The 23,411-nt window shown below is 47.6% G+C and overlaps 1 protein-coding gene across 1 annotated transcript; it reads left to right on the top strand.

Moving 5' to 3' along the window:
* The first annotated feature begins 674 nt into the window (after nucleotides 1–674).
* On the top strand, nucleotides 675–9,570 carry LOC125460555 (urocortin-3-like). Its single transcript, XM_048548126.1, has 2 exons — nucleotides 675–938; nucleotides 9,058–9,570. Exon 2 carries the CDS (start codon nucleotides 9,059–9,061, stop codon nucleotides 9,566–9,568), a length of 510 nt encoding a protein of 169 aa, XP_048404083.1. The 5' UTR covers nucleotides 675–938; nucleotide 9,058; the 3' UTR covers nucleotides 9,569–9,570.
* Nucleotides 9,571–23,411: the final 13,841 nt, after the last annotated feature.

The following is a 23,411-nucleotide window of genomic DNA, read 5'->3' as shown; positions in this document are numbered from 1 at the left end:
TAACCCACCTACCCCGCACATCCTTGGATGCTATGGGGCAATGTGAATCCACCTAGCCTGCTCATCTTAGGCTATGGGAGGAGACCGGAGCACCCAGAAGAAACCCACATACACATGGGAAGAATGTGCAAACTCCACACAGACAGTCATCTAAAGCTAGAATGAAACCTGGGCCCCCGTGCGATGAGGCTGGAGCGTTAACCACTGAGCCACCGTGCCACCCATAAAATGGGGTGTAATAAGATGTAATAATTAATTTCAAATTCCAACAGGTGCCTCTGGGGGATTCAGACCTATGTCTCTACAGCATTAATCTGGGCCTCTGCAGTTCATTAGCATTAGAGGCTGGGGTTTCAAATGAACGTTTCAAAGCTGAGATAGATGGGTTTATGTTTGGCTGAGTTTTAATGGAAATTAATATGTAAACTGCAAGCGAGATACAGTTAAGCTTCAAAGTAATATTGGATCCCAAAGGTTTTTCTCTCTCCACAGGTGTTGTAGTTCTGCTTTTGGAAAAAAACTTTCTGCTTTGTTTTATTTCAGACCCCGAGCAACCACAGTTGTTTGTGTTTATCAAACTGCGTGGTAATGTCTCTTCCAATTGTGGTCCGTCCTCTGGGGGTATGGACGGTGGGGGACAGGCAGAAGCTACTATTCGGCTGGGAAACGGCGTGACAATCAGAACAGAAGGATCTTAAATTAGTCAGAAAATTGCAATGCATCTTCATCTCATGCTTTCAACGATTGTGTGTGCGCGCTAGTTAAGCACAAGTCATTCCTACGTAAGAGGAAAGAACAGAGAGAGGTGAGATCTAGAAGCTGGAATGTGAAAATATAAATCAAGCAGGTTCATCGAAGCGAGAAGAGTCTGTCTACTTCTGATCTGTGCGAGAGAGCCAACGTGCAAAGGAATTCTCAACAGGCAGACACTACCAGAAGTAAGTGTTTCATTTTCGGAGGGGGGGAAAAAAAAAGCTGTTTTTAAAAGTTACTCAAAGCAGACAGTCAGTAGCTGATCAATTTCAGCCCTAGTTAATGTGAGTCGTCCACTAATCTCTTTAAAAAAAGCTCATTGTTTTTTAAATGATTTTGATTCTGTGTGGAGTCATTCCCAGTTAGCATCGTAAAGTTTGCAAATAAATATTATTTGGGTCCTGTGAAAAAAAACAATGGCACACTGTATTCAATTAATTATTTACATAATCTTGAGAGTGTTGAATACAATGTGTGGGAATGAGAATTTAGGAACACTATACTTTGGAGAGCGGATATCCTTTTCATTGAATGCTGGAAATGAATTTTGCTACAAGTAGGGCTGTGGCATGCAGCAAATTGTATTATTCGATTGAAGGGGAAGTGGGGATTGTGGAGTACAGATGTTATGAAGTACTAACTCTTTTTTGTTTGTTTTTTTCTTTTATTCACTCGCGGCGTGCGGGGTGCGCCAGCATTTATTGGCCATCCCCTGTTGCCCCTTGAGAAAGTGGGTGGTCAAACCTTCTTTTTGAACCACCAGGGCCCACCTCCTGTGGGTTGACCCACACACAAGCTTTGTAGCAGAAGACAAATCTTTCCAACGCTCCTGTCCCCACCCTCAGCCTCAGCCCCACTTGCAGTAAAACCAAACACAGGCCCAGTTGGGTGCCAGTTTACAACAACAACAACTTGCATTTGCGTAGCATCCCATCCCAAGTAGCTCCGCAGCAATGCCCGCAAACCAGGTTTGACGAGGAGCCTGAGGAAAGCGTTCTGAGTACAGGTCCTTATCAAAAGAAGCTCATTCGATCGTCTGCAAGGAGGAGTGAGGTAGAGAAGTTGAGGGAGGATCAGGGTCCCAGGCAGCTGAAGGCAGGGACCCCAGTGGTAGAGCAGTTGAAATCAGGAGTACAAAAGGGGCCATGATTGGAGGAGCACAGAGACCGCGGAGGGCTAATAGAGCAGTAGCGAAATCTGAGTCACATTGTGAAACTTACAAATGCATCCCTGTCGAATCCATCTTAAAGGGCTGCAATTAATTGTGAAAACTCCCTGTCCAAAATCCCAATCAAGCCCCTCATCATTTGAAATTAAAGTTCTAGGAATTTTATAGTGAATGTGTGCATTAGGCAGTGTTACAGCATTATATTACACTTTATTTAAATACATACAAAATTCTGAGGAGGATTGGCGAGTTGGATGATGAAAGGACATTTAGTCTCATGGGCAAATCTGGATCTGGGACACAGTTTCAAAATCCAAATTCTCCCCTTCGATACAGAAATGAAGACGAATTCCTTCCGGGAAGGTGATTAGTGCTTGGAATTCTTTTCCACAGCGGAGAATCAGTAACTGACAATGGGAGCAGCAGTGGTTAGCATAACAGCCTCACAGCACCAGGGACCTGGGTTCGATTCCAGCCTCGGGCCATTGTAGTGCAGAGTTTGCACATTCTCCCCTGTCTGTGTGGGTTTTTTCCAGGTGTCCTGGATTTCCTCCCGTGGTCCAAAGATGTGCAGATGTAAGTGGATTGGCCATGCTAAATCACCCATAGTGTCCAGGGAAGTGCAGGTTAGCCATTGGAAATGTGAGGTCACAGGGATCGGGTAAGGGTGTGGTCTGGGTGGGATGCTCTTCATAGGACTCGATGGGCCACATGGCTTGTTTCCACACTGTAGGAATTCTATGAATATACCCAAGGTTGAATTAGACAGATTTTTGCTTGTTAAAGGGTAGAGACAAGAGCATGGGAGTAATGCCATATCAGACATGATGTTACTGACTGATATTCCATAGACTTGATGGGCTGAATGGCATGCTTTTGCTCCTATTTCTTTTGTATTCTTCAGCCTGGAGACAGTGCAAATTGTTCAGTGATAACAAGGGTGGGATGGAAGGGCTGGGGGTCAGACAGCCGAGCTACCAGCATGAGTGCAAGGAAGTCAGGAATATTGCTAAGGGGTAAGGCAACCAGTTTCATGGAAGCTTTTGAGGTTACCGTGACTGCAGATAAACCCAAGCCAAGTAAATAATCTGTTTCAACTGTAAGTGTTAAATACCAACTGGGGACACAGACTCAGAAGGTGAATAAACAATGTAGATTGAGTAAATACTGCAGGGGAGACAAGACTATCCAGCAAGATGTGTCTGCATAACCAATAGACTAGTGATCCCCTTTAATTACTGAAACCAGGAAGAAGAGGTAGAGAGCAGCTACAATTATATTAATATGTGGACCAGGCTCAGGAGAACCTCTGATTTTACTGCACTCAGAACAGCACTACAGACGCCGTTCTGCTGATCCTACCTCTCTTGACTCTTTGGAAGAACTGTAAAATTAGTCCCACATTTCCCCCACAGCCCTGCAATTTTCTTGATGTAGTAGGAACTGTTGATGCTGGAGAATGTGAGACAACAGGTGTAGAGCTGGATGAACACAGCAAACCAAGCAGCATCAGAGGAGCAGGAAAGCTGACGTTTCGGGTCCAGACCCTTCAGAAATTTTCTTTCTCCTTTTCAAGTATATGGCTGAGGCCCTTTATGGAAGTGACTATAGAATCTGCTTCCACCACGTTAGACAGTGCACTGTTGTAACAGAAAACTAATTGGGGGAAGGTTTCTTCTGGCATTCAAGTTTTGTCATAGATGTGGCGCTTGGGGTAAATGCTAGCAAAGTTGTTGGCATGTTTTCAAACAAAGGTTTAGCTACAAGTAATGACCAGAAGAAATTTTCTTGCTGGTACAGCAACAAGTTGCAGTCATGCATTCAGATAGAACATGCCTGACTTCAATATCAGAACCATGTACCTACCTCACTCCATATCCCCAGATACCCTTAAATAATGAAAATCTCATGATCCCTCTCTTGCAAATATTCACAGCCCATTTTTTTTTCAAGGGATGTGCAGGAGTGAATTCCAGCTTTCCATTGCTTTGTCTGAAAATGTGCTTCCCGATTCCTATCCTCAATTGCATGGTCCTAATTTAAATACGATATCTCACATTTTTGATCTTCTCATGAAGGGAAACAGTTTTGGTTTATCTATTCTATTTAGAACATAGATCATAGAACAGATGTTGTGCCAAATTTTTACCTAAAACCTAAGGTCTATCTAACCTCCACCCCTACCTTATACTATTATCCATGTCCCTATCTAATAGCTGCTTAAATGCCCCAATGAGGCCGACTCCACTATTGCGATAAACAACTGCATCTCCCAGTCGCGAACCATTTCCACTCCCCCTCCCATTCTTTAGATGACATGTCCATCATGGGCCTCCTGCAGTGCCACAATGATGCCACCCGAAGGTTGCAGGAACAGCAACTCATATTCCGCTTGGGAACCCTGCAGCCCAATGGAATCAATGTGGCCTTCGCCAGCTTCAAAATCTCCCCTTCCCCCACCGCATCCCAACACCAGCCTAGTTCTTCTCTTCCCACCACTGCATCAAAAAACCAGCCCAGCTCAATCCCTTCCCCCCCAACGCATCCCAAAACCAGCCCAGCCTGTCTCTGCTTCCCTAACCTGTTCTTCCTCTCACCCATCCCTTCCTCCCACCCCAAGCCGCACCTCCATTTCCTACCTACTAACCTCATCCCACCTCCTTGACCTATCCGTCTTCCCTGGACTGACCTATCCCCTTCCTACCTCCCCACCTATGCTCTCCTCTCCACCTATCTTCTTTTCTCTCCATCTTCGGTCCGCCTCCCCCTCTCTCCATATTTATTCCAGAACCCTCTCCCCATCCCCCTCTCTGATGAAGGGTCTAGGCCCGAAACGTCAGCTTTTGTGCTCCTGAGATGCTGCTTGGCCTGCTGTGTTCATCCAGCTTCACACTTTATTATCTTGGATTCACCAGCATCTGCAGTTCCCATTACCTCTATCCACCTGGGTGGCAGCTTTCAGGGAACTGTGAACATGAACCCCAAGATCCCTCTGTTCCTCCACACTGTCAAGTATCTTTCTGTTAACCCTGTATTCTGCTTTCAAATTTGTCCTTCCAAAATGAATCACCTCGTACTTTTCAGGGTTAAACTCCATCTGCAACTTCTCAGCCCCGCTCTGCATCCTATCAATGTGCCTTTGTAACCTAGAACAGCCCTCCACACTGTCCACAATGTGACCCACCTTCGTATCGTCCACGAACTTGCTAAACCACCCTTCCACTCCTTCATCCAAATCATTTACAAAAATCACAAATAGAAGAGGACCCAGGACAGATCCTTGTGGTACACCACTCGTAACTGAGTACCGTGTTGAATATTTTCCGTCCACTACCACTGTTTGTCTTCTAAGGGTCAGCCAATTCTGAATCCAATCTGCCACATTTCCCCCATCCCATGCCTCCATATTTTCTGCACGAGCCTACCATGGGGAGCCTTATCAAACGCCTAAAATGTAATGTTTTGAAAATTTAAACAACTCGAATAGAGAGTCTCTCAGGCTTTTATACTGTACGGCAACAAGCTCTTGTTCTCATCATTTAATCCTTTGTTTCCCCTACCTCAGTGGAAGTGTCTGTGGGTTTATAATCCAGACGCTCAGGCTGATGCTCTGTGGAAATGGGTTCAAATCCCACCGCAATAGTTGGTGGAATTTGACTTCCATTATGGAAAGCCAGTTAACATTGATGGCAGCCATGAAGCTATTGACAGTTGTTACTGTCGTAAAACCTGACTTGCTAAAGCCCGCCCTGCAGGTGACTCCAGGCTCACAGTAATGTGACCCGGATGCTGTAAATCAGGAACAAAAACAGAAGTTGCTGGAAAAGCTCAGCAGGTCCGCTCTGAGGAATGGTCGCCGGACCCGAAACGTTAACTCTTGATTTTTTGTTCACAGGCGCTTCCAGACCTGCTGAGCTTTTCCAGCAACTTCTGGGAGAATCAGATTGGCAGAGGAAGCCAGGAGGAAGAATTCACAGAGAGTATTCAGGATATTTTCCTAAAACAATATGTTGTGAATCCAGCCAATGATCAGACTATAATAGATCTGGTGGTGCATAAAGAGGCAAGTTTAATAACGGATGTCAGTGCAAAACATCCTCATGGAAATAGTGATCATAACAATGTAGAATTGAGCATTCGGTTTGAGAGGGAGGTTTGGAACCAACTTAAGTGAGAATAGTTACAAATAAATTTAGTGAAAAGCTGGCTGGTGTGGACTTGGAAAGAGGTTTAACAGCAAAGATGGTTAAGGAACAATGGCAGACATTTAGGCAAACCACAAAGATATATTTCAGTGAGACAGAAGGATTTCAGGAGGGGGTTAAGGCAACCAAAGTTAACCAGGTAAGTCAGGGATAGAATCAGATTAAAATTTAAAGCAGACAATGTGGCAAAGATTAGAGATAAGACAGAGGATTTGGGAAAGTTTTAAAAACCAACAAAAGGCAATGAAGAAAATAATAAAGAGGGAGAGGATAAACTTTAAGATGGACAGCAAGAACTTCTTTAAATATATAAGAAGGAAGAGAGAGACCAAAGTTAACGTTGGCCCTTTGAGAATGAGACTGGGAAACTGGAAATGGCAGATGAGTTAATAAATACTTCACAGCAGAAGATACTAACAGAATTCCAAAATTACGAAATATTCAAGGAGCAAGAGGAAGAGAGGAAATAAGTGCGATAAAAATCACCAGAGAAGAGGTGGGCTAATGGGATGCATCTTCCGATATTGAAATTAGTAGCTATAGAGATAATAATTATACAGGTATCAGTCTTCCAAGAATCCTCAGGATCTGGAAAAGTCTCTGAGAACACTCCTGAGAGCACTGCTTTTGTTTATTTAAGCAGGGAAGGAGACAGAGACCAGTAAGTAAAAGCCACCTTGTCTCATGTCTGCTACTGGGAAAATGTTAGATTATTGAATCACTACATTGCAGATAGAGACGATCTGGCCCATCTGCACTGACTCTCCGAAGGGCATCCCATCCTATCCCTGCATTTCCAATGGCCAGTCTGCTTAACCTGCACAGCCTTGGGCTGTTGGAGGAAACCCCACGCAGACACGGGTAGAGCATGCAAACTCCACCCAGACAGTCAGCTGAAGGTGGGATCCAACATGGGGTTACTGGTGCTGTGAGGCTGCTAACCACTGAGCCACCATGCTGCCCATAAATCATAAAGGATGTAGTAGTAGAGCATTTAGGAATACAAAATCTATTCAAGTAGAGTCAGCATGGCTTTACAAAAGGGAACTTTTTATTTTCCCTTTACTCATTTGTGGAATGAGGGAGTCGCTGACCAGGCAGCATTTATTGCCCATTGGGCAACTTAGAGTCAACTACATTGCTGTGGGTCTGGAGTCACATGTAGGCCAGACCAGGTAAGAATGGCAGTTTCCTTCCCTAAAGGACATTAATGAACCAGATGGGTTTTTCCTGACGATCAACAATGGATTCACAGTCATCATTAGATTCTTAATTCCAGATATTTTATTCAATTTAAATTCCAACATCTGCCCTAGCGAGAATACAAACATGGGTCCCCAGAGCATTATATGGGTCTCTGAATTAACAGTCCAGTAATAATACCACTAGACCATTGCCTTCCCTCGAATTTATGCCTTACAAATTAATTAGAATACTTTTGGGGAGTTTACAAGCAGGATAAAGATGAAGCAGTGGACGTAATGTATTTGGATATCAAGAAGATATTTCATAAGGTAAGACATGTTAGGCTACTTCATATGATAAGACCCCTCGGAACTGGAAGCATCATATTAGCACGGATGGAGGACTGGCTAACCAACAGAAAACAGATCGTTGGGAAAAAGGGGACACTTCCAGGATGCCAACTGCAGCTAGTGAAATGCCACAAGAATCAGTGCTGGAGAAATAATGATTCAAATACAGTTTGATGACTTCCACACAAGAGATCAGTAAGGAAAATTAAAGCTCTTGGTAGTGGAGGTAATATATTGATTAGGATAGAGAACTGGTTGGCAGACAGGAAGCAAAATGTTGGAATAAATGAGCCCTTTGCAGAAAGATGGGCAGTGGGGTAGTGGAAAGAGAGGAATGAGGTGCTGCAGGGGTCGGTGCTGGGATACCAGCTGTTCACAATATGCAACTATGATTTGGATTAAAGAATTGAATACAATATCTCCAAATTTGCAGATGACACTCAGCTGAGTGATAGTGTGTGCTGTGAGGAGGATGCTAAGAGATGAGAGGGTGATTTGGACAGACTGGCTGAGTGGGTAAATACATGGGAAATGCAACAGAATGCGGGTAAATGTGAGATTATCCATTTTGGTCACAAACACAGGAAGGCAGGAAGGGTCTAGGCCCAAAATGTCAGCTTTTGTGCTCCTGAGATGCTGCTTGGCCTGCTGTGTTCATCCAGCTACACACTTTGTCATCTGAGAATCTCCAGGATCTGCAGTTCCCATTATCTCTTGTTTGAATGGTGGCAGTTTAGGAAAAGGTGAGATGCAGTGAGACCTGGGTGCCATGGTGGAACAGTTGCTGAAGGTTGGCATGCAGGTACAGCAGGCAGTGAGGGAAGCTAATGGCATGCTGTCCTTCATACTGAGTATCAGAGTCAGGATGTCTTGCTGCAGTTATTAAGGGCCTTGGTGAGGCCACACCTTGAGTATTGTGTACATTTTGGTCTCCTGGTCTGCACAGGAGAAGTGGGGAATGGCACTGAGTGAATTATTCATATGGAGAGCAAGTGCAGACACGATGGGCCAAATGGGAAGTTTGTGCAGTGGAGCAATTTCACATGTCTTCTTTCCATAGCATTCATAGAATCCTAGATTCCCTACAGTGTGCAAACAGGCCCTTTGGCCCAACAAGTCTGCACTGACCCTCAGAGCATCCCACCCAAGCCCATCCTCCTATAACCCACGTAATCTACACATTCATGAACTCTGTCAGCAATTTAGTGTGGTCAATCCACCTAACCTGCACATCTTGGGACTGTGGGAGGAAACCGGAGCACCCGGAGGAAACTCACGCAGACACGGGGAATCAAACCTGGGTCCCTGGTGCTGTGAGGCAGCAGTGCTAACCGCTGAGCCACCGTATTCAGGATCTTAACTGATGCCAAATCTATGATGTTGTCTTTCTCTGCAGGATGTTCAGGCAGAGCTTCATGATGCTGTCAGTTCTCCTCGTCATGTCCTTTGTGACATTGAAAGCTCACGAGGTCAAAGGTGAAAGGTTTGTGAGCAGCTACAGCAACAAGAAAAGCACAGCCAAGATGGCAGAGGAAAAAATTAATCAATTGCTCGCCGTAAGAATCCTTGATCCAAGTCTTGGGACCCCCATGGCAGCTGAGGGAAGCAACTGGTCACCTGACCGCTCACACGTCAAACGTAAAGACACTGTGATGGGCCGTTCCCATGGCGAGGTGACCTCCTATTGGCCCAGGAGGACATTCACCTTGCCGTTCCAGTACACCTTTGATGTGCAGAGGGGAAGGGAGATGTTGCTGTCCAGGAGGAATAGCAAGGACGCCAGGTTCTCCCTGTCTCTGGATGTGCCCACCAACATCCTCAGCATCCTCATTGACCTCGCCAAGGCTAAAGATATGAGGGCGAAAGCTGCTGCAAATGCTGCATTGATGGCACAGATTGGAAAATGACCAAAAGAAAAATTAACTCAAATCCAATGTATGGCTTTTTGTTTATATTCTTACTATTTATCGTGTGATACACACATTAAATCTATTCTTGAAACCTGCCAGCACTTCTCGTGGGATCTTTTTCTTTGCATTTTGCTCTGTTTATCGGATACAGGGCACGATTTATTTAGCTTTTTCTTAGATGAACTTTGTCAAACACTATTTGGTTTTGATCCACCTAAGGAAACATCAGGGCAGGTGTCTTAATGCTCATTCAAAGAGGTATTTTTTAAGAAATTTCTTTGGAGGAGGAGAGAAAGGCAGAGCAATCTATTGGCTCAGGGGAAAGGTAGAATTCTAAAGCTTAGGGCCAAAGCAATTGGAAGCATGGATTTTCCTGATGGAGCAAAATCAATCATGGATACAGAGAAGACCAGACATTGAAACAGTACATGGGGTGACAGGGTTCCTTTATTCATTCAGGGAATGAGGGCATTGCTGGCTAGGCCCAGCATTTATTACCCATCATAAGGTAACAAAGTGTGGAGCTGGATGAACACAGCAGGCCAAGCAGCATCGCAGGAGCACAAGAGCTGACGTTTCGGGCCTAGACCCTTCATCAGAGAGGGGGATGGGGACAGGGTTCTGGAATAAATAGGGAGAGAGGGGGAGGCGGACCGAAGATGGAGAGAAAAGAAGATAGGTGGAGAGGAGAGTATGAGTGGGAGGTAGGGAGGGGATAAGTCAGTCCAGGGAGGACGGACAGGTCAAGGAGGCGGGATGAGTTTAGTAGGTAGGAAATGGAGGTGCGGCTTGAGGTGGGAGGAAGAGATGGGTGAGAGGAAGAACAGGTTAGGGAGGTTGGGACCAGCTGGGCTGGTTTTGGGATGCGGTGGGGGAAGGGGAGATTTTGAAGCTTGTGAAGTCCACATTGATACCATTGGGCTGCAGGATTCCCAAGTGGAATATGAGTTGCTGTTCCTGCAACCTTCGGGTGGCCTCGTTGTGGCACTGCAGGAGGCCCATGATGGACATGTCATCTGAAGAATGGGAGGGGGAGTTAAAATGGTTCGCGACTGAGAGGTGCAGTTGTTTATTGCGAACCGGATGGAAGTCTTCTGCAAAGCGGTCCCCAAGCCTCCGCTTGGTTTCTCTTTATTACCCATCAGGCAGTTATCAGTCAACCACATTGCAGTGGCTGTGGAATCACATGTAGGCCAGACAAGGATTCCCTCCCTACAGGGTATTATTGAACCAGATGTTTTTGTTTCTCCTGAAACAAAACAATGGATTCACGGTCATCATTAGATTCTTGATTCCAGGTATTTATTGAATTCAAGTTCCACCATCTGCCATGGCAGAATTTGAACCCAGGTCCCCAGAGCATTACCTGGGTCTCTGGATTAACAGTCCAGTGATAATACCAGTGGGCCATCGTTGGAGAAGATGGCAGAGATAAGGGGAGTGAGGCATGGAAGGATTTGATACGAATTTTAAAACTCCATTCACAAGACTTCCCCTTTCAGAGTTACTACTGTGCTCTGAGAAAGGAGACACGTTCCTAAGGGAATGAAATGTGAGGCTGGATGAACACAGCAGGCCCAGCAGCATCTCAGGAGCACAAAAGCTGATGTTTCGGGCCTAGACCCTTCATCAGAGAGGAGGATGGGGTGAGGATTCTGGAATAAATAGGGAGAGAGGGAGAGGCGGATCGAAGATGGAGAGAAAAGAAGATAGATGGAGAGCAGAGTATAGGTGAGGAGGTAGGGAGGGGATAGGTCAGTCCAGGGAAGACGGACAGGTCAAGGAGGTGGGATGAGGTTAGTAGGTAGGAGATGGAGGTGCGGCTTGGGGTGGGAGGAAGGGATGGGTGAGAGGAAGAACAGGTTAGGGAGGCAGAGACAAGTTGGACTGGTTTTGGGATGCAGTGGGTGGAGGGGAAGAGCTGGGCTGGTTGTGTGGTGCAATGGGGGGAGGGGACGAACTGGGCTGGTTTTGGGATGCAGTAGGGGAAGGGGAGATTTTGAAGCTGGTGAAGTCCACATTGATACCATTGGGCTGCAGGGTTCCCAAGTGGAATATGAGTTGCTGTTCCTGCAACCTTCGGGTGGCCTCGTTGTGGCACTGCAGGAGGCCCATGATGGACATGTCATCTAGAGAATGGGAGGGGGAGTTGAAATGGTTCGCGACTGGAAGGTGCAGTTGTTTATTGCGAACCGAGCGGAGGTGTTCTGCAAAGCGGTCCCCAAGCCTCCGCTTGGTTTCCCCAATGTAGAGGAAGCCACACCGGGTACAATGGATGCAGTATACCACATTGGCAGATGTGCAGGTGAACCTCTGCTTAATGTGGAAAGTCATCTTGGGGCCTGTGATAGGGGTGAGGGAGGAGGTGTGGGGGCACCCCACACCTCCTAAGGGAGTATGGATCTGGCCTTACAACTCTGTAACTAAAAGATTTTTTTTTTCATTGTTCATAAGATGAGGGTGTCACTGGCTAGTCCTGCATTTATTGCCCATCCCTAGTTGCCCACAGTACAGTTGAGAGTCAAGCTCATTGCTGTGGGTCACATCTCGGCTAGATAAGGTAAAGATTGCACTTTCCGTCCCTAAAGGGTAATATTGAACTAGATGGGTTTTTGTCCCTGACAGTCAGCAATGGATTTATGGTCTTCAATAGGTTCTTAATTCCATTTTTAAAAAAAAGTAATTCAAATTCTACATCTGCCATGGTGGGATTTGAACCCACATCCCCAGAGCATTACCAGGGTTTCCTGGATTAATTGTCCAGCAATACCATCAGGCCATCACCTCCCCAATTTTACCTTCAGCCTATGCATGAATCACAGATGCTCAGTGTGCAGGCATAGCAAGTAATTAGGAAAGCAAACAGAATGTTATAAGTTATTGTGAGGGAACTTGAGTACAAGAGGAAGGAGTTAATGCTTCAGTTACATGTAGGGCATTGGTGAAACCACATCTGAAGTACAAGGGGTCCCTGACTTTTAAATGCAATCATACACAGGGGCCTATTAACACTAATTTTAAAGATCCCACGCACAAATGCTCCCGTACTTTCAAATAATTAATTTAGATTGTTCTCATTATGTTTTGACGTGCAGTCAAAATGACTTACCGATATACCATGTCTCTTCATTTGAGAAAGGATGTAAATGCATTGACTGCTATTAAGGAAAGGATTACCAGGCTAAAAGCTAAAATTATAGAAGGCAAGAACGGGACCCATCATTTCTGTCCCTGGAACCGGTTTAACAACTCCTCCAATAAATAGCGTCTGTAGTTATGTGTCACACCCCATAATGTTTACTTCTATTAAATTTCATGCTTGACTGGTAACTTGCTCATATTAGATGCATTGGAGAAGGGGGAGAATGACACTGAGTGAGTTGGTCATATGGCGAGCTCTTGCAGACATGATGCGCCAAATGGTCTCTTTCTGCAGTGGAACAGTTTCAGCACAGTCTACAACAATATACAGTGCAGAAAAAGGCCTTTTGGCCCATCAAGTCATTGTCGGTCAAAAGCACTACCTGTTAAAATCCCATTTTTCAGCACTTGGCCCTTAGCCTTGTATGTCTTGGCATCACAAGTGCACAACGTAACTAATTGTTAGAAAGGCTATAGCCTCCACCAATCTGAGTTTCAGATTCCTAGCCATCCTCTAATTGGAGAAGATTTTCCTTACAAGTCCTCTAAATCTTCTGCCCGTTACCTTAAATCTATATCCCTGGGTCATTGATGGTCTCACCAAGAGGCAAAGTTTCTTCCTCTCCACTCTGTCTATGGCCCTTATAATTTTGTACATCTCAATCGTGTTCCCTCTCAATCTCCTCTGCTTTAAGGAAGACATTTCCAGTCTCTCTTCAAGGCTAACACTCGCCAACCAAGCAACATCCTGGTAAACTTCCACTACACCCTCTGCAGTGCCATCACACCCCCACAAAAGTGTACATTCAAGAATACGCTAATTGTGGTCCAACCAACTTTTTGTACAGTTCCAGTGTTCCCTGCCTGCTCTTAAACAGTATGCCTTGGCTAATAAAGGCAATTATCACATATGCCTTCTTACCAATTTATCAACCTGTCCTGATACCTTAACTGACTGATGGGCATGCACACCAGGGTCCGTCTGATCTTCAGTGATTCCCAGGTTTCGATGGTCCAATAAGTTTGGGTGGATTGTCTTCTCAAGAAATGTGGATATTTTTAATGTGGCTTTTACCGACTGAAGTCTGGAGGAGTAGGAGGTGACTCGATTGAAACATGGAAGATCCCGAGGGGCTCTCGACAGGCTTGGGGTATTAAAACGAATGTTCCTCTCGTGGAAAAATCTAGAGCTAGGAGTCACTGTTTAAAAATAATTTGTGGCCCATTTACAACACAGATGAGGACTTTTTTTTATCAAGACAGTGTCAAGAGACCTTGGAACCCTCTTTCTCAAAACATGGTGGAAGCAAAGTCTTTGCTTATTTTAAAGGTGTGATAGATGGATTCTAGGTGAGCAAGGGGAGAAAGGGTATCAAAGGTAGGTCAGAATATGAAGTCCTCAGACCAGCCATGATCTTGTGGATTTATTTCAGCGGTGCTATTTATTTATTTATGTATTGCCGCATATATCTAGAAAAACACAAGTGACAAATGTTTTTCCACCACAGTCTTGTGCCGTTTTTAGTTGCAAAAAAGAATCAGAAGGCATCAGATGGAGTTCATCTTCTCTACAAGGGATTTTCCTAGAAAGCTCCAGGGCTTCTGCAAGGTCTTTGCAAGATGTCCCAGTCCATGGGAAGTCCAGCTCCGCTTACAGAGAGAGTGGTTCGTGTGTGGAATGAACTTCCAGAGGAAGTGGTGGATGCCGGTACAGTTACAATGTTAAGTATGTATCAGAGATAATGGGAACTGCAGATGTTGGAGAATCCAAGATAATAAAGTGTGAAGCTGGATGAACACAGCAGGCCAAGCAGCATCTCAGGAGCACAAAAGCTGACGTTTCGGGCCTAGGTCTAGGCCCGAAACGTCAGCTTTTGTGCTCCTGAGATGCTGCTTGGCCTGCTGTGTTCATCCAGCTTCACACTTTATTACAATGTTAAGTAGCTAAGTAACATGAATAAGAAATATTGGGAAGGATATGGGCCAAGTGCAGGCAGATGGAATTAGTTTAGTTTGGGATTATGGTTGGCATGAACTGGTTGGACTGAAGGGTCTGTTTCCGTGTTCCATGATTCTATGACTCTATCACAGAAAGAAATCATTCAGTTCTCTGAATGGGCTGTACAAATGTTCTTACTCTGTTGCTGTTTCATCAAGGCAAATGTTTTCCTGTCAAATATGTGTTCACCTTGATTGAAAATTATTATTAAATCTGCTTCCAACACCTCTTAAAAGACTGAATTCCAGATCATCATAATGTGTGTGTAAACACAACACTTGCCTTAACTCTACTCATGATGAATTAAGACATTAAATCTCCCATTGGGCTTTTCTGCTCAGAGAACAAGCCCAACCTTGTCCTGTATTGCCGTGTAATTGATGTCCAGAATGTTACCATAAACCGTTAAAGTCCTCTCCATTGTACTGGCATCCTTCCTAAAGAGTGTTGCATGGCGTGGCATGATGACTCAGTGATTAGCCCTGCTGCTTCACAGCACAAGGGATATGCCAGCCTCGGATGATTGTCTGTGTGGAGTTTGCACATTCTCCCCATGTCTGCATGGGTCCCCTCCGGGTGCTCCAGTTTCCTCCCACAGTCCAAAGGTGTGCAGGCTGGGGCAGATTGGCCATGCTAAATTGCCCGTAGTGTTCAGGGGTGTGCACGTTGGGTGGATTAGCCATGAGGCATGCAGGGTTCTAGGGTTGGGGGGGTCTGGTTGGATGGCGTTCGGAGGGAGAGTGAAGCTGTGATGGGCTGAATGGCCTGCTTCAACACTTTAGGCTTCTGTGAATGGGACTCAGTGTTCCAGGTTAGACCCAAATAGTGGTTTAGAAGGGTTCCTCTTACTGCAGGCAGATTTCCTGGTGTGTTTCCACCTTTAGGTTGCCATTGCTTGCGTGACTGTGCAGACTATTCTATTAAAGAATTATTATGACTAATGGAATTCAGCCCTCGTCTCAATTCTACACAATCTCCAGTATGTCTGACTGCAAGGTAATCATGAGCAGGAACAAAGTCTCCTGAGTGAATGAGCAATCAGGTCACTGCTGCCTCAAGTGATTGTAGATGGAACTTGAGCTTTCAAAGCCTGCAGTGTCCAACAGCACCGAAACGTCAGCCTTCCTGCTCCTCTGATGCTGCTTGGCCTGCTGTGTTCATCCAGCTCCACACCTTGTTATCTCAGATTCTCCAGCATCAGCAGTTCCTACTATCTCAGCGTGCCAGGTGGTGCGGTTTGCCAGTGAGCTAATGGGGAAGGCTGCTGTGATTTTGCAAATCTGAACAGTTTAAGGGAGATATATCAATGGGATCTGCTTGGATCCAATTTGCAACTCTGCAGAAAATGAAGTATTCCATATCCACATACAGTAAGATGAGGACAACATTCAGCTTGAGCTGATAAGCAAGAAGTAACATTTGGGCCCTCAAGTGCCGACAAGAGAGAGTATAATCATCTTCCCTTGGTAGACAATAGCATTATCAGTATATCACAAAGCCCTGGAGTTACTTACTGACCAGAAACCTAGTTGGATCAGCCATATAAACACTGACTTCAGGAACAGAGCAGTGCCTGGGAATTCTTTGTGAATACTCCGCCTTCTGACTTCCCAAAGCCTGTCCACGATCCACAAGGCACAAGTTAATAGTGTAGGTTAGATGGGCTTCAGATTGGTTTCACACGTTGGTGCAACATCGAGGGCCGAAGGGCCTGTACTACGCTGTAATGTTCTATGTTCTAAGAGTGTGATGCAATAATCCTCACTTGCATGGAAGAAGTTCAGCTCCAACAATGCGCCAAAAAACTTGACACCATTCAGGACAAAGTAACCCAATTAATTATTCGACTGTGCACCGCCATCAACGTTCCCTCCCCTCACAGACGGCACACAGTGACAGCAGTGTTTACCATCCATAACATGCAACACGTTTCAGACCTGCAACTTCGATCGTTTAAATGGACACAGGCAGCATTTGCATGAGAACACCAAAACCTGCGAGATCCCCCCCAGCTACTCACCATCATTCCTCCACTCTTGCTAGGTCAACCTCCTGGGGTTTCCACTATATCAGCATTGTGACTTATGTTGACAATTGCAGTGGTTCAAGAAGGAGGCTCACCAAATCCCTCTCCAGGGTAATTAGGGATGGGCAGTACTTTCCAGATGTGTCACAGACACCCCACATCTCATAAATGAATAAGTTAAAAGAAGCTCCTTTTCAAAAAACAACTTCATAATTGATTTAAAAATTCCCCAAAAAATGCATATATTTAGTGCTCATGCATTAAAAAACAGATTTGCCAAACATTCTTTTGTTGTGAAGGGAATGTAATTCTGAATAGCAGAGATCACTTTCCTTTAAGTCATTTTATTCCATATTTTGAGAAAGCAAGAACTGTCGATGATGGAGTCAGAGATAACACAGTGTTAGCGAGTTTTGAGAAGATTTGTAGCTCAGGTTGAGGTTCTGGATGTGAGTTTGCTCGCTGAGTTGGAAGGTTAGTTTTCAGACGTTTCGTCACCTTTGTTTTATTTGAAAAATATACTTTATTCATAAAATGTACAAAAAATAAAACATTTATACACCTACCCAGTCATGCAAGCCGCTCTGGGTTACCCACGGGGTACGTACATCAACTAAAAGAAAAAAACAAACAAAGAAGAAAAAAAATCAAAGCAAAGGAAACACCCCGACAGTCGTCTCCCCGCACAGTCCCCGTTGGCCCCCTGACCAGTTGGGGAAGGCGCCAGCTGGGCCCAGTTACCAGATAGGGCCCTTTTTTCTATTCTGGACGAGGGGTTTCATACCGTGGTCTTTCCCCACCGCGTCTTGGCGGCGGCTGCCCCAAGCTTTAGTGCGTCCCTCAGCACGTAGTCCTGGACCTTGGAGTGCGCCAGTATGCAACACGCAGTCGGGTTCAGTTCTTTCAGCTGGCAGACCAGCAAGTTGCGGGCAGACCAAAGAGCATCTTTCACCGCATTGATGGTCCTCCAGGCGCAGTTGAAGTTGGTCTCGGTGTGTGTCCCCGGAAACAGCCCGTAGAGCACGGAGTCCCGCGTCACGGAGCTGCTCGGGACGAACCTCAACAAATACCACTGCATCCCCCTCCAGACCTCCTGCGCATAGGCACAGTCCAGAAGGAGGTGATCGACAGTCTCGTCACCCCCGCAGCCACCTCGAGGGCAGCGTGCGGTGACGCAGAGATTCCGGGCATGCATAAAGGATCTCACTGGCAGAGCCCCTCTCACCGCCAGCCAAGCAATGTCCTTGTGCTTGTTTGAAAGTTCTGGCGATGAGGCATTCTGCCAAACGACTTTGGCAGTCTGCGTGGGGAACCACACGACGGGATCCACCCTCTCCTTTTCCCGAAGGGTCTCGAGGATACTATGTGCTGAACACTGCCTGACGGCCTTGTGGTCAAAGATGTTTCCTTTCAAAAATTTCTCCACGAAGGGCAGGTGGTACGGGACGGTCCAACTACTCGGAGCGTTCCGCGGCAACGAGGCCAGGCCCATCCTTCACAACACCGGGGACAGGTAGAACCTCAGTAAGTAGTGACACTTGGTGTTTACGTACTGAGGATCTACGCACAGCTTGATGCAGCCGCATACAAAGGTAGCCGTCAGGGCGAGGGTGGCGTTGGGTACGCCCTTTCCCCCATTTTCCAGGTCTTTGTACATGGTGTCCCTGTGGACCCGGTCCATCCTTGACCCCCAAATGAAGTGGAAGATGGATCGGGTGACCGCAGCGGCGCAGGTCCAGGGAATAGGCCAGGCCTGCGCCACATACAACAGTACTGAAAGCCCCTTGCACCTGACAACCAGGTTCTTACCTGCGATGGAGAGGGACCGGAGCGTCCACCTGCCCAGCTTCTGCTTCAGTTTGGTGATACGCTCCTCCCAAGTCTTAGTGCACGCCCCAGCTCCACCGAACCAAACACCCAGCACCTTCAGGTAGTCTGTCCTGACGGTGAAGGGGATGAAGGAGCGGTCATCCCAGTTCCCGAAGAACATGACCTCACTCTTACCCCTATTGACTTTGGCACCCGAGGCCAGTTCAAACTGGCCGCAGATGTCCAACAGCCTACTCACCGACCGACGATCGGTGCAGAAGACGGCGACGTCGTCCATGTACAGGGAGGTCTTGACCTGAAGGCCTCCGCTGCCTGGGATAGTCACGCCCTTCAGGCTCACATCCTTCCTGATGGATGCAGCGAAGGGCTCCACGCAGCACACGAACAAGGCAGGAGAGAGCGGGCAGCCCTGCCTGACTCCAGATCTGACGGGAAAACTGTCCGATTCCCATTTGCTGATCAAGACTGAGCTAACGATGTTGGTGTAGAGCAGCCAGATCCAATTGCGGATGCCCTCCCCGAACCCCAATTTGGAGAGGACGTCCCTCATGTAAGCACGAGAGACCCTGTCGAAGGCCTTGTCCTGGTCCAGGCTGACGAGGCAGGTGTCCACCCGCCTGTCCTGCACGTAGGCGATTGTATCCCTGATGAGCGCGAGGCTCTCAGCAATCTTCCTGCCCGGCACAGCACAGGTTTGGTCAGGGTGAATCACCGACTCCAGGACAGACCTGACCCAGTTGGCTATGACCTTGGCCAGGATTTTGTAGACCCAGTTGGCTATGACCTTGGCCAGGATTTTGTAGACCACGTTCAATAGTGAAATGGGACGCCAATTCTTAATTTCTTCCCTCTCCCCCCTCCCCCTTCCTCTTGTAAATGAGGGTGATGATGCCCTTCCTCATGGACTTGCACATTTCCCCTGCCCGAAGCGCACTATCGTACACCTCCAGCAGGTCCTGGCCGACCAGGTCCCACAGAGCGGAATACAGCTCCACCGGTAAGCCGTTGCTCCCGGGAGTCTTATTCCTCTCCAAGGACTTGAGGGCGCTGGTCAGCTCGTCCAGGGATATCGGCCGGTCCAGCCACTCCCTCGTGCCGTCATCTAAGACCTCCATGATAGACGACAGGAACGACTCGGAGGCCGTGCTGTCCGTGGGCTTCGTGTCATACAATCCGGTATAGAAGGATCTGCTGATCCTCAAAATGTCGGGCCGAGATGACGTCACCGAGCCGTCGTCCTCCTTCAGCTGGCTAAGCACAGAGCTCTCTTTGTGCACCTTCTGAAAGAAGAAACGCGAGCACGTCTCGTCCTGCTCCACGGAGCGGACCCTGGACCGGAAGATTATCCTGGAGGCCTCCACGGCGAAGAGTGAGGCTTGCTGGCCCCTCACCTCGTGGAGGTCCTCCGTGACAGTGACCCCCATCAACTGCAGAAGGAGCAGGTTCTGCACCCTTTTCTGGAGTCGCGACAGCTTTGCCCGCCTCTCTCTTGCCTTCCGAACACCCTTGAGGACAAAGAACCTCTTGATGTTCTCCTTCAGTGTCTCCCACCAGTCGCCCGGAGACTAAAAGAGGGGTTTCACGGTTCTCCAACCGGCGTACTCCCTCTTAAGCTCCTCGACGTTCTCTGGGGTCAACAGAGTCGTGTTGAGCTTCCACGTCCCCTTGCTGGCCGGCTGGTCATCCTGTAAGTGACAGTCGGCCAGCAGGAGGCAGTGGTCAGAGAAGAACACCGGCTCGACGCCGGTGGACCTGACCGAGAACGCCCGTGACACAAACAGGAAGTCTATCCTTGAGCGAATAGACCCGTCTGGCCGCGACCAGGTGTACCTCCGCTGCGCTCCGTCTGCAGGGGTGCTGAAGACGTTGAGCAGCTTGGCGTCCTTCACCGTGCCCATCAGGAATCTGGACGTGACGTCCAGTTGACTCCCCCCACCCGCTCTCCCCACGCTGGATCTTCCATCTGCATCGATGATGCAGTTGAAGTCTCCGCCTAGGATGACCAGCCTGGACGTAGCCAGCAGGGGTGGAAGCCGCTGCAGGACGGCCAACTGCTCACTCCGTACCACTGGGGCGTACACGTTGATCAGCCTCAGGGGAGCGTTCCTGTAGGTGACGTCAGCCACTAGGAGGCGTCCCCCCACCACCTCCTGGACTTGAGAAATTGTGAAGTCGCACCCCCACAGCAGAATAGCCAGGCCCGAGGAGCGACAGTCGTTAACCCCCGACCAGATCGAAGGCCCACAGGTCCAGGCGCCGGACCATTTCCCGTACCTGCTGAGGTGCGGTATCCCGCACTCCTGCAGAAACAGGAGGTCCGCCTTGACGGTGGTCAGGTAGGCCAACGTGGACACACATCTTGCGGTGGACTTGACACTGCGCACATTAATGCTCGCAACTCGTACCCCCATTGTGGGCAGTGACCGCAGTACCCTCCCCAAGTCCAAGGTCCAGCCCCTCCATCTATCCCTTCATGCCCATTGCCCAGGCTAACTGCTGCATGCTCTCCAGGCTCAGGAAACTGTCCATGCTGCCTTCCGGGTGGCATCCCCCCGTTGAGGGTACGGAGGCAGGAGAGTCCGGCTCTGGGTCAGGCTAGGGACGCGCTGTTTCCTACTTCCCGCCTGGAAGTTCCGGGGGGCCCTCCAGGGCCCCAGTGGCACATGACTCCCGCCGATCGCGAAGCTGGACGGTGGGTGTACGATGTTCCCGTCCGCGCCCATCCTCAGCATCACCTTGACCTGCCTCTTACTGGTCCAGATGCCAAAGAGGTCCATGATGTCAGTTAGGTCCCCTTCCACCTTCACGTACCTTCCAAGGAAGGTCAGGACATCAACTGCTGGCACATGCGGGTTGTACATGTGTACAGTCACCATACGGCTCCTCTGCGCTGGCATCACGAACAGCGGGACAGCGGTCAATACAGAGAGGGGGCCCTCATCTCCTTTCTCCTTGAAAACCTCCAGGAAGCGCTCGCAAAGCTTGGCACTCCTGAAGGTTACATCGTAAAAACCTCCTCCGGGGAAATCCTGCAGGCAGTAAACGTCCACAGCAGCGAACCCACAGCAGTCCAACAGGACCCTCTTCACGAAGAAGGTGCGGTCCACAGGTGCACCTTCATCCACCTTCTTCACGGAAACACGGATGGTGTTCCAGACCCCCTGACCTGGGGCACGAGCACTTGCCGCAGCCATCGTTGCAGGTTGGCTGCTCCCCTGAACCAGGGTTAGGCCGAAGCCAGCATTAAGATCCACCGGTTGCAAGGGTGCACAGCCAACCCGACGTCTTCCTTCCACCTCCAACACAGCGCTCTCCTCCTCTCAGCCCACAAGAGAGTGGGTCTTTATTTCGTTTCGAATGTAAGCTGGTTCACTGAGCTGGAAGGTTTGTTCAAAGATAATCAGTCACCATTCTAGGTAACATCAACAGTGAGCCTCCGACGAAGCGCTGGTGTTATGTCCCACTTTCTATTTATCTGGTTAGATTTCCTTGGGTTGGTGATGTCATTTCCTGTTCTTTTTCTCAGGGGATGGTAGATTGGCTCCAAATCAATGTGTTTGTTGATGGAGTTCCGGTTGGAATGCCATCCCTCTAGGAATTCTCGTGCGTGTCTCTGTTTGGCTTGCCCTAGGATGGATGTGTTGTCCCAATCAAAGTGGTGTCCTTCCTCATCTATATGTAAGGATATGAGTGATAGTGGGTCATGTTGTTTTGTGGCTAGTTGATGTTCATGTATCCTGGTGGCTAGCTTTCTGCCAGTTTGTCCAATGTAGTGTTTGTCACAGTTCTTGCAAGGTATTTTGTAGATGATGTTCGTTTTGCTTGTTGTCTGTATAGGGTCTTTTAAGTTCATTAGCTGCTGTTTTAGTGTGTTGGTGGGTTTGTGGGCTACCCTGATGCCAAGAGGTCAGAGTAGTCTGGCAGTCATTTCCGAAATGTCTTTGATGTAGGGGAGAGTGGTTATGGTGTTGACATTTTGGATCTGGACCCTTTTTTCTGAGGTGGGGTCTCGACTCGAAATGTCAACTTTCCTGCTCGTCTGATGCTGCCTGGCTGCTGTGTTCCTCCAGCACCACACTGTGTTATCTCTTATTGCATGTCTTGTTCTGATCAGGTCTACTTGTGTGGACACAGTTGGCATCTGGTTATGTTTCAGGTCAATGGTAACTCCAGGAATTTGTCCAAATGGAGAACAATTATACTCAGTTGCTAGGAGTGCTCCACACAAGTGTTAATTCCTGCCTGTTTGGTAACGAAAACTTCTTTGGCAGCACCTTCAAAACTGGAAAAGCCACCATGCCACACCATCTTCCCCAGTGTTTGTATCAGACACTTTTACAACTCCTTGTTCTTAAAGTGTAGCACTCCAAATTCAACTATATTGAAGTTTGCATGCATTTTTTTTTCAGTACAATATGGTGTTTTACTTGGAGCGAATGTACACGGTCTCTGCCCTTTTTCCCCCTCTGACATCGTGTGCTAAACCAGCCCCCTGGGGCAGCAGTAGGCACTGGTAGCCTGGACTTGCGAGCTGTCCCTGTTGTAATGGGGCGAGTGAAAAGCCTCAAACATGCTGCACTCACAAATATCCTGCCACATAGTTTTCCGAGGCTGTCCCTTCTGCAGGAATTCCTCTGCGTGTGACCTCTGCTGTCAAAGCAAGAGTATATGTGTCCTTTTTACCACCCGCAGTATTTAAGTAGCAGCTGGGATCCAATCAGGAGTAGCTTCACTGCTCTGCATCAACCTTGCCCTAGCCTACAAAACACTTTAGCAACACCATCACTTGAACTTGTAGAGCTGGATGAACATAGCAGGCGAAGCAGCATCTTAGGAGCACAAAT

This window comes from Stegostoma tigrinum, chromosome 11, assembly GCF_030684315.1.
Source record: "Stegostoma tigrinum isolate sSteTig4 chromosome 11, sSteTig4.hap1, whole genome shotgun sequence".
NCBI lineage: Eukaryota > Metazoa > Chordata > Chondrichthyes > Orectolobiformes > Stegostomatidae > Stegostoma > Stegostoma tigrinum.
Note: the sequence above shows the minus strand (reverse complement) of the source record. Positions and strands in the feature narration are given on the sequence as shown.

Bases quoted from the DNA above. Each gene is read 5' to 3' on its own strand.
- LOC125460555 (XM_048548126.1), top strand. From the start codon at position 9,059: ATGTTCAGGCAGAGCTTCATGATGCTGTCAGTTCTCCTCGTCATGTCC.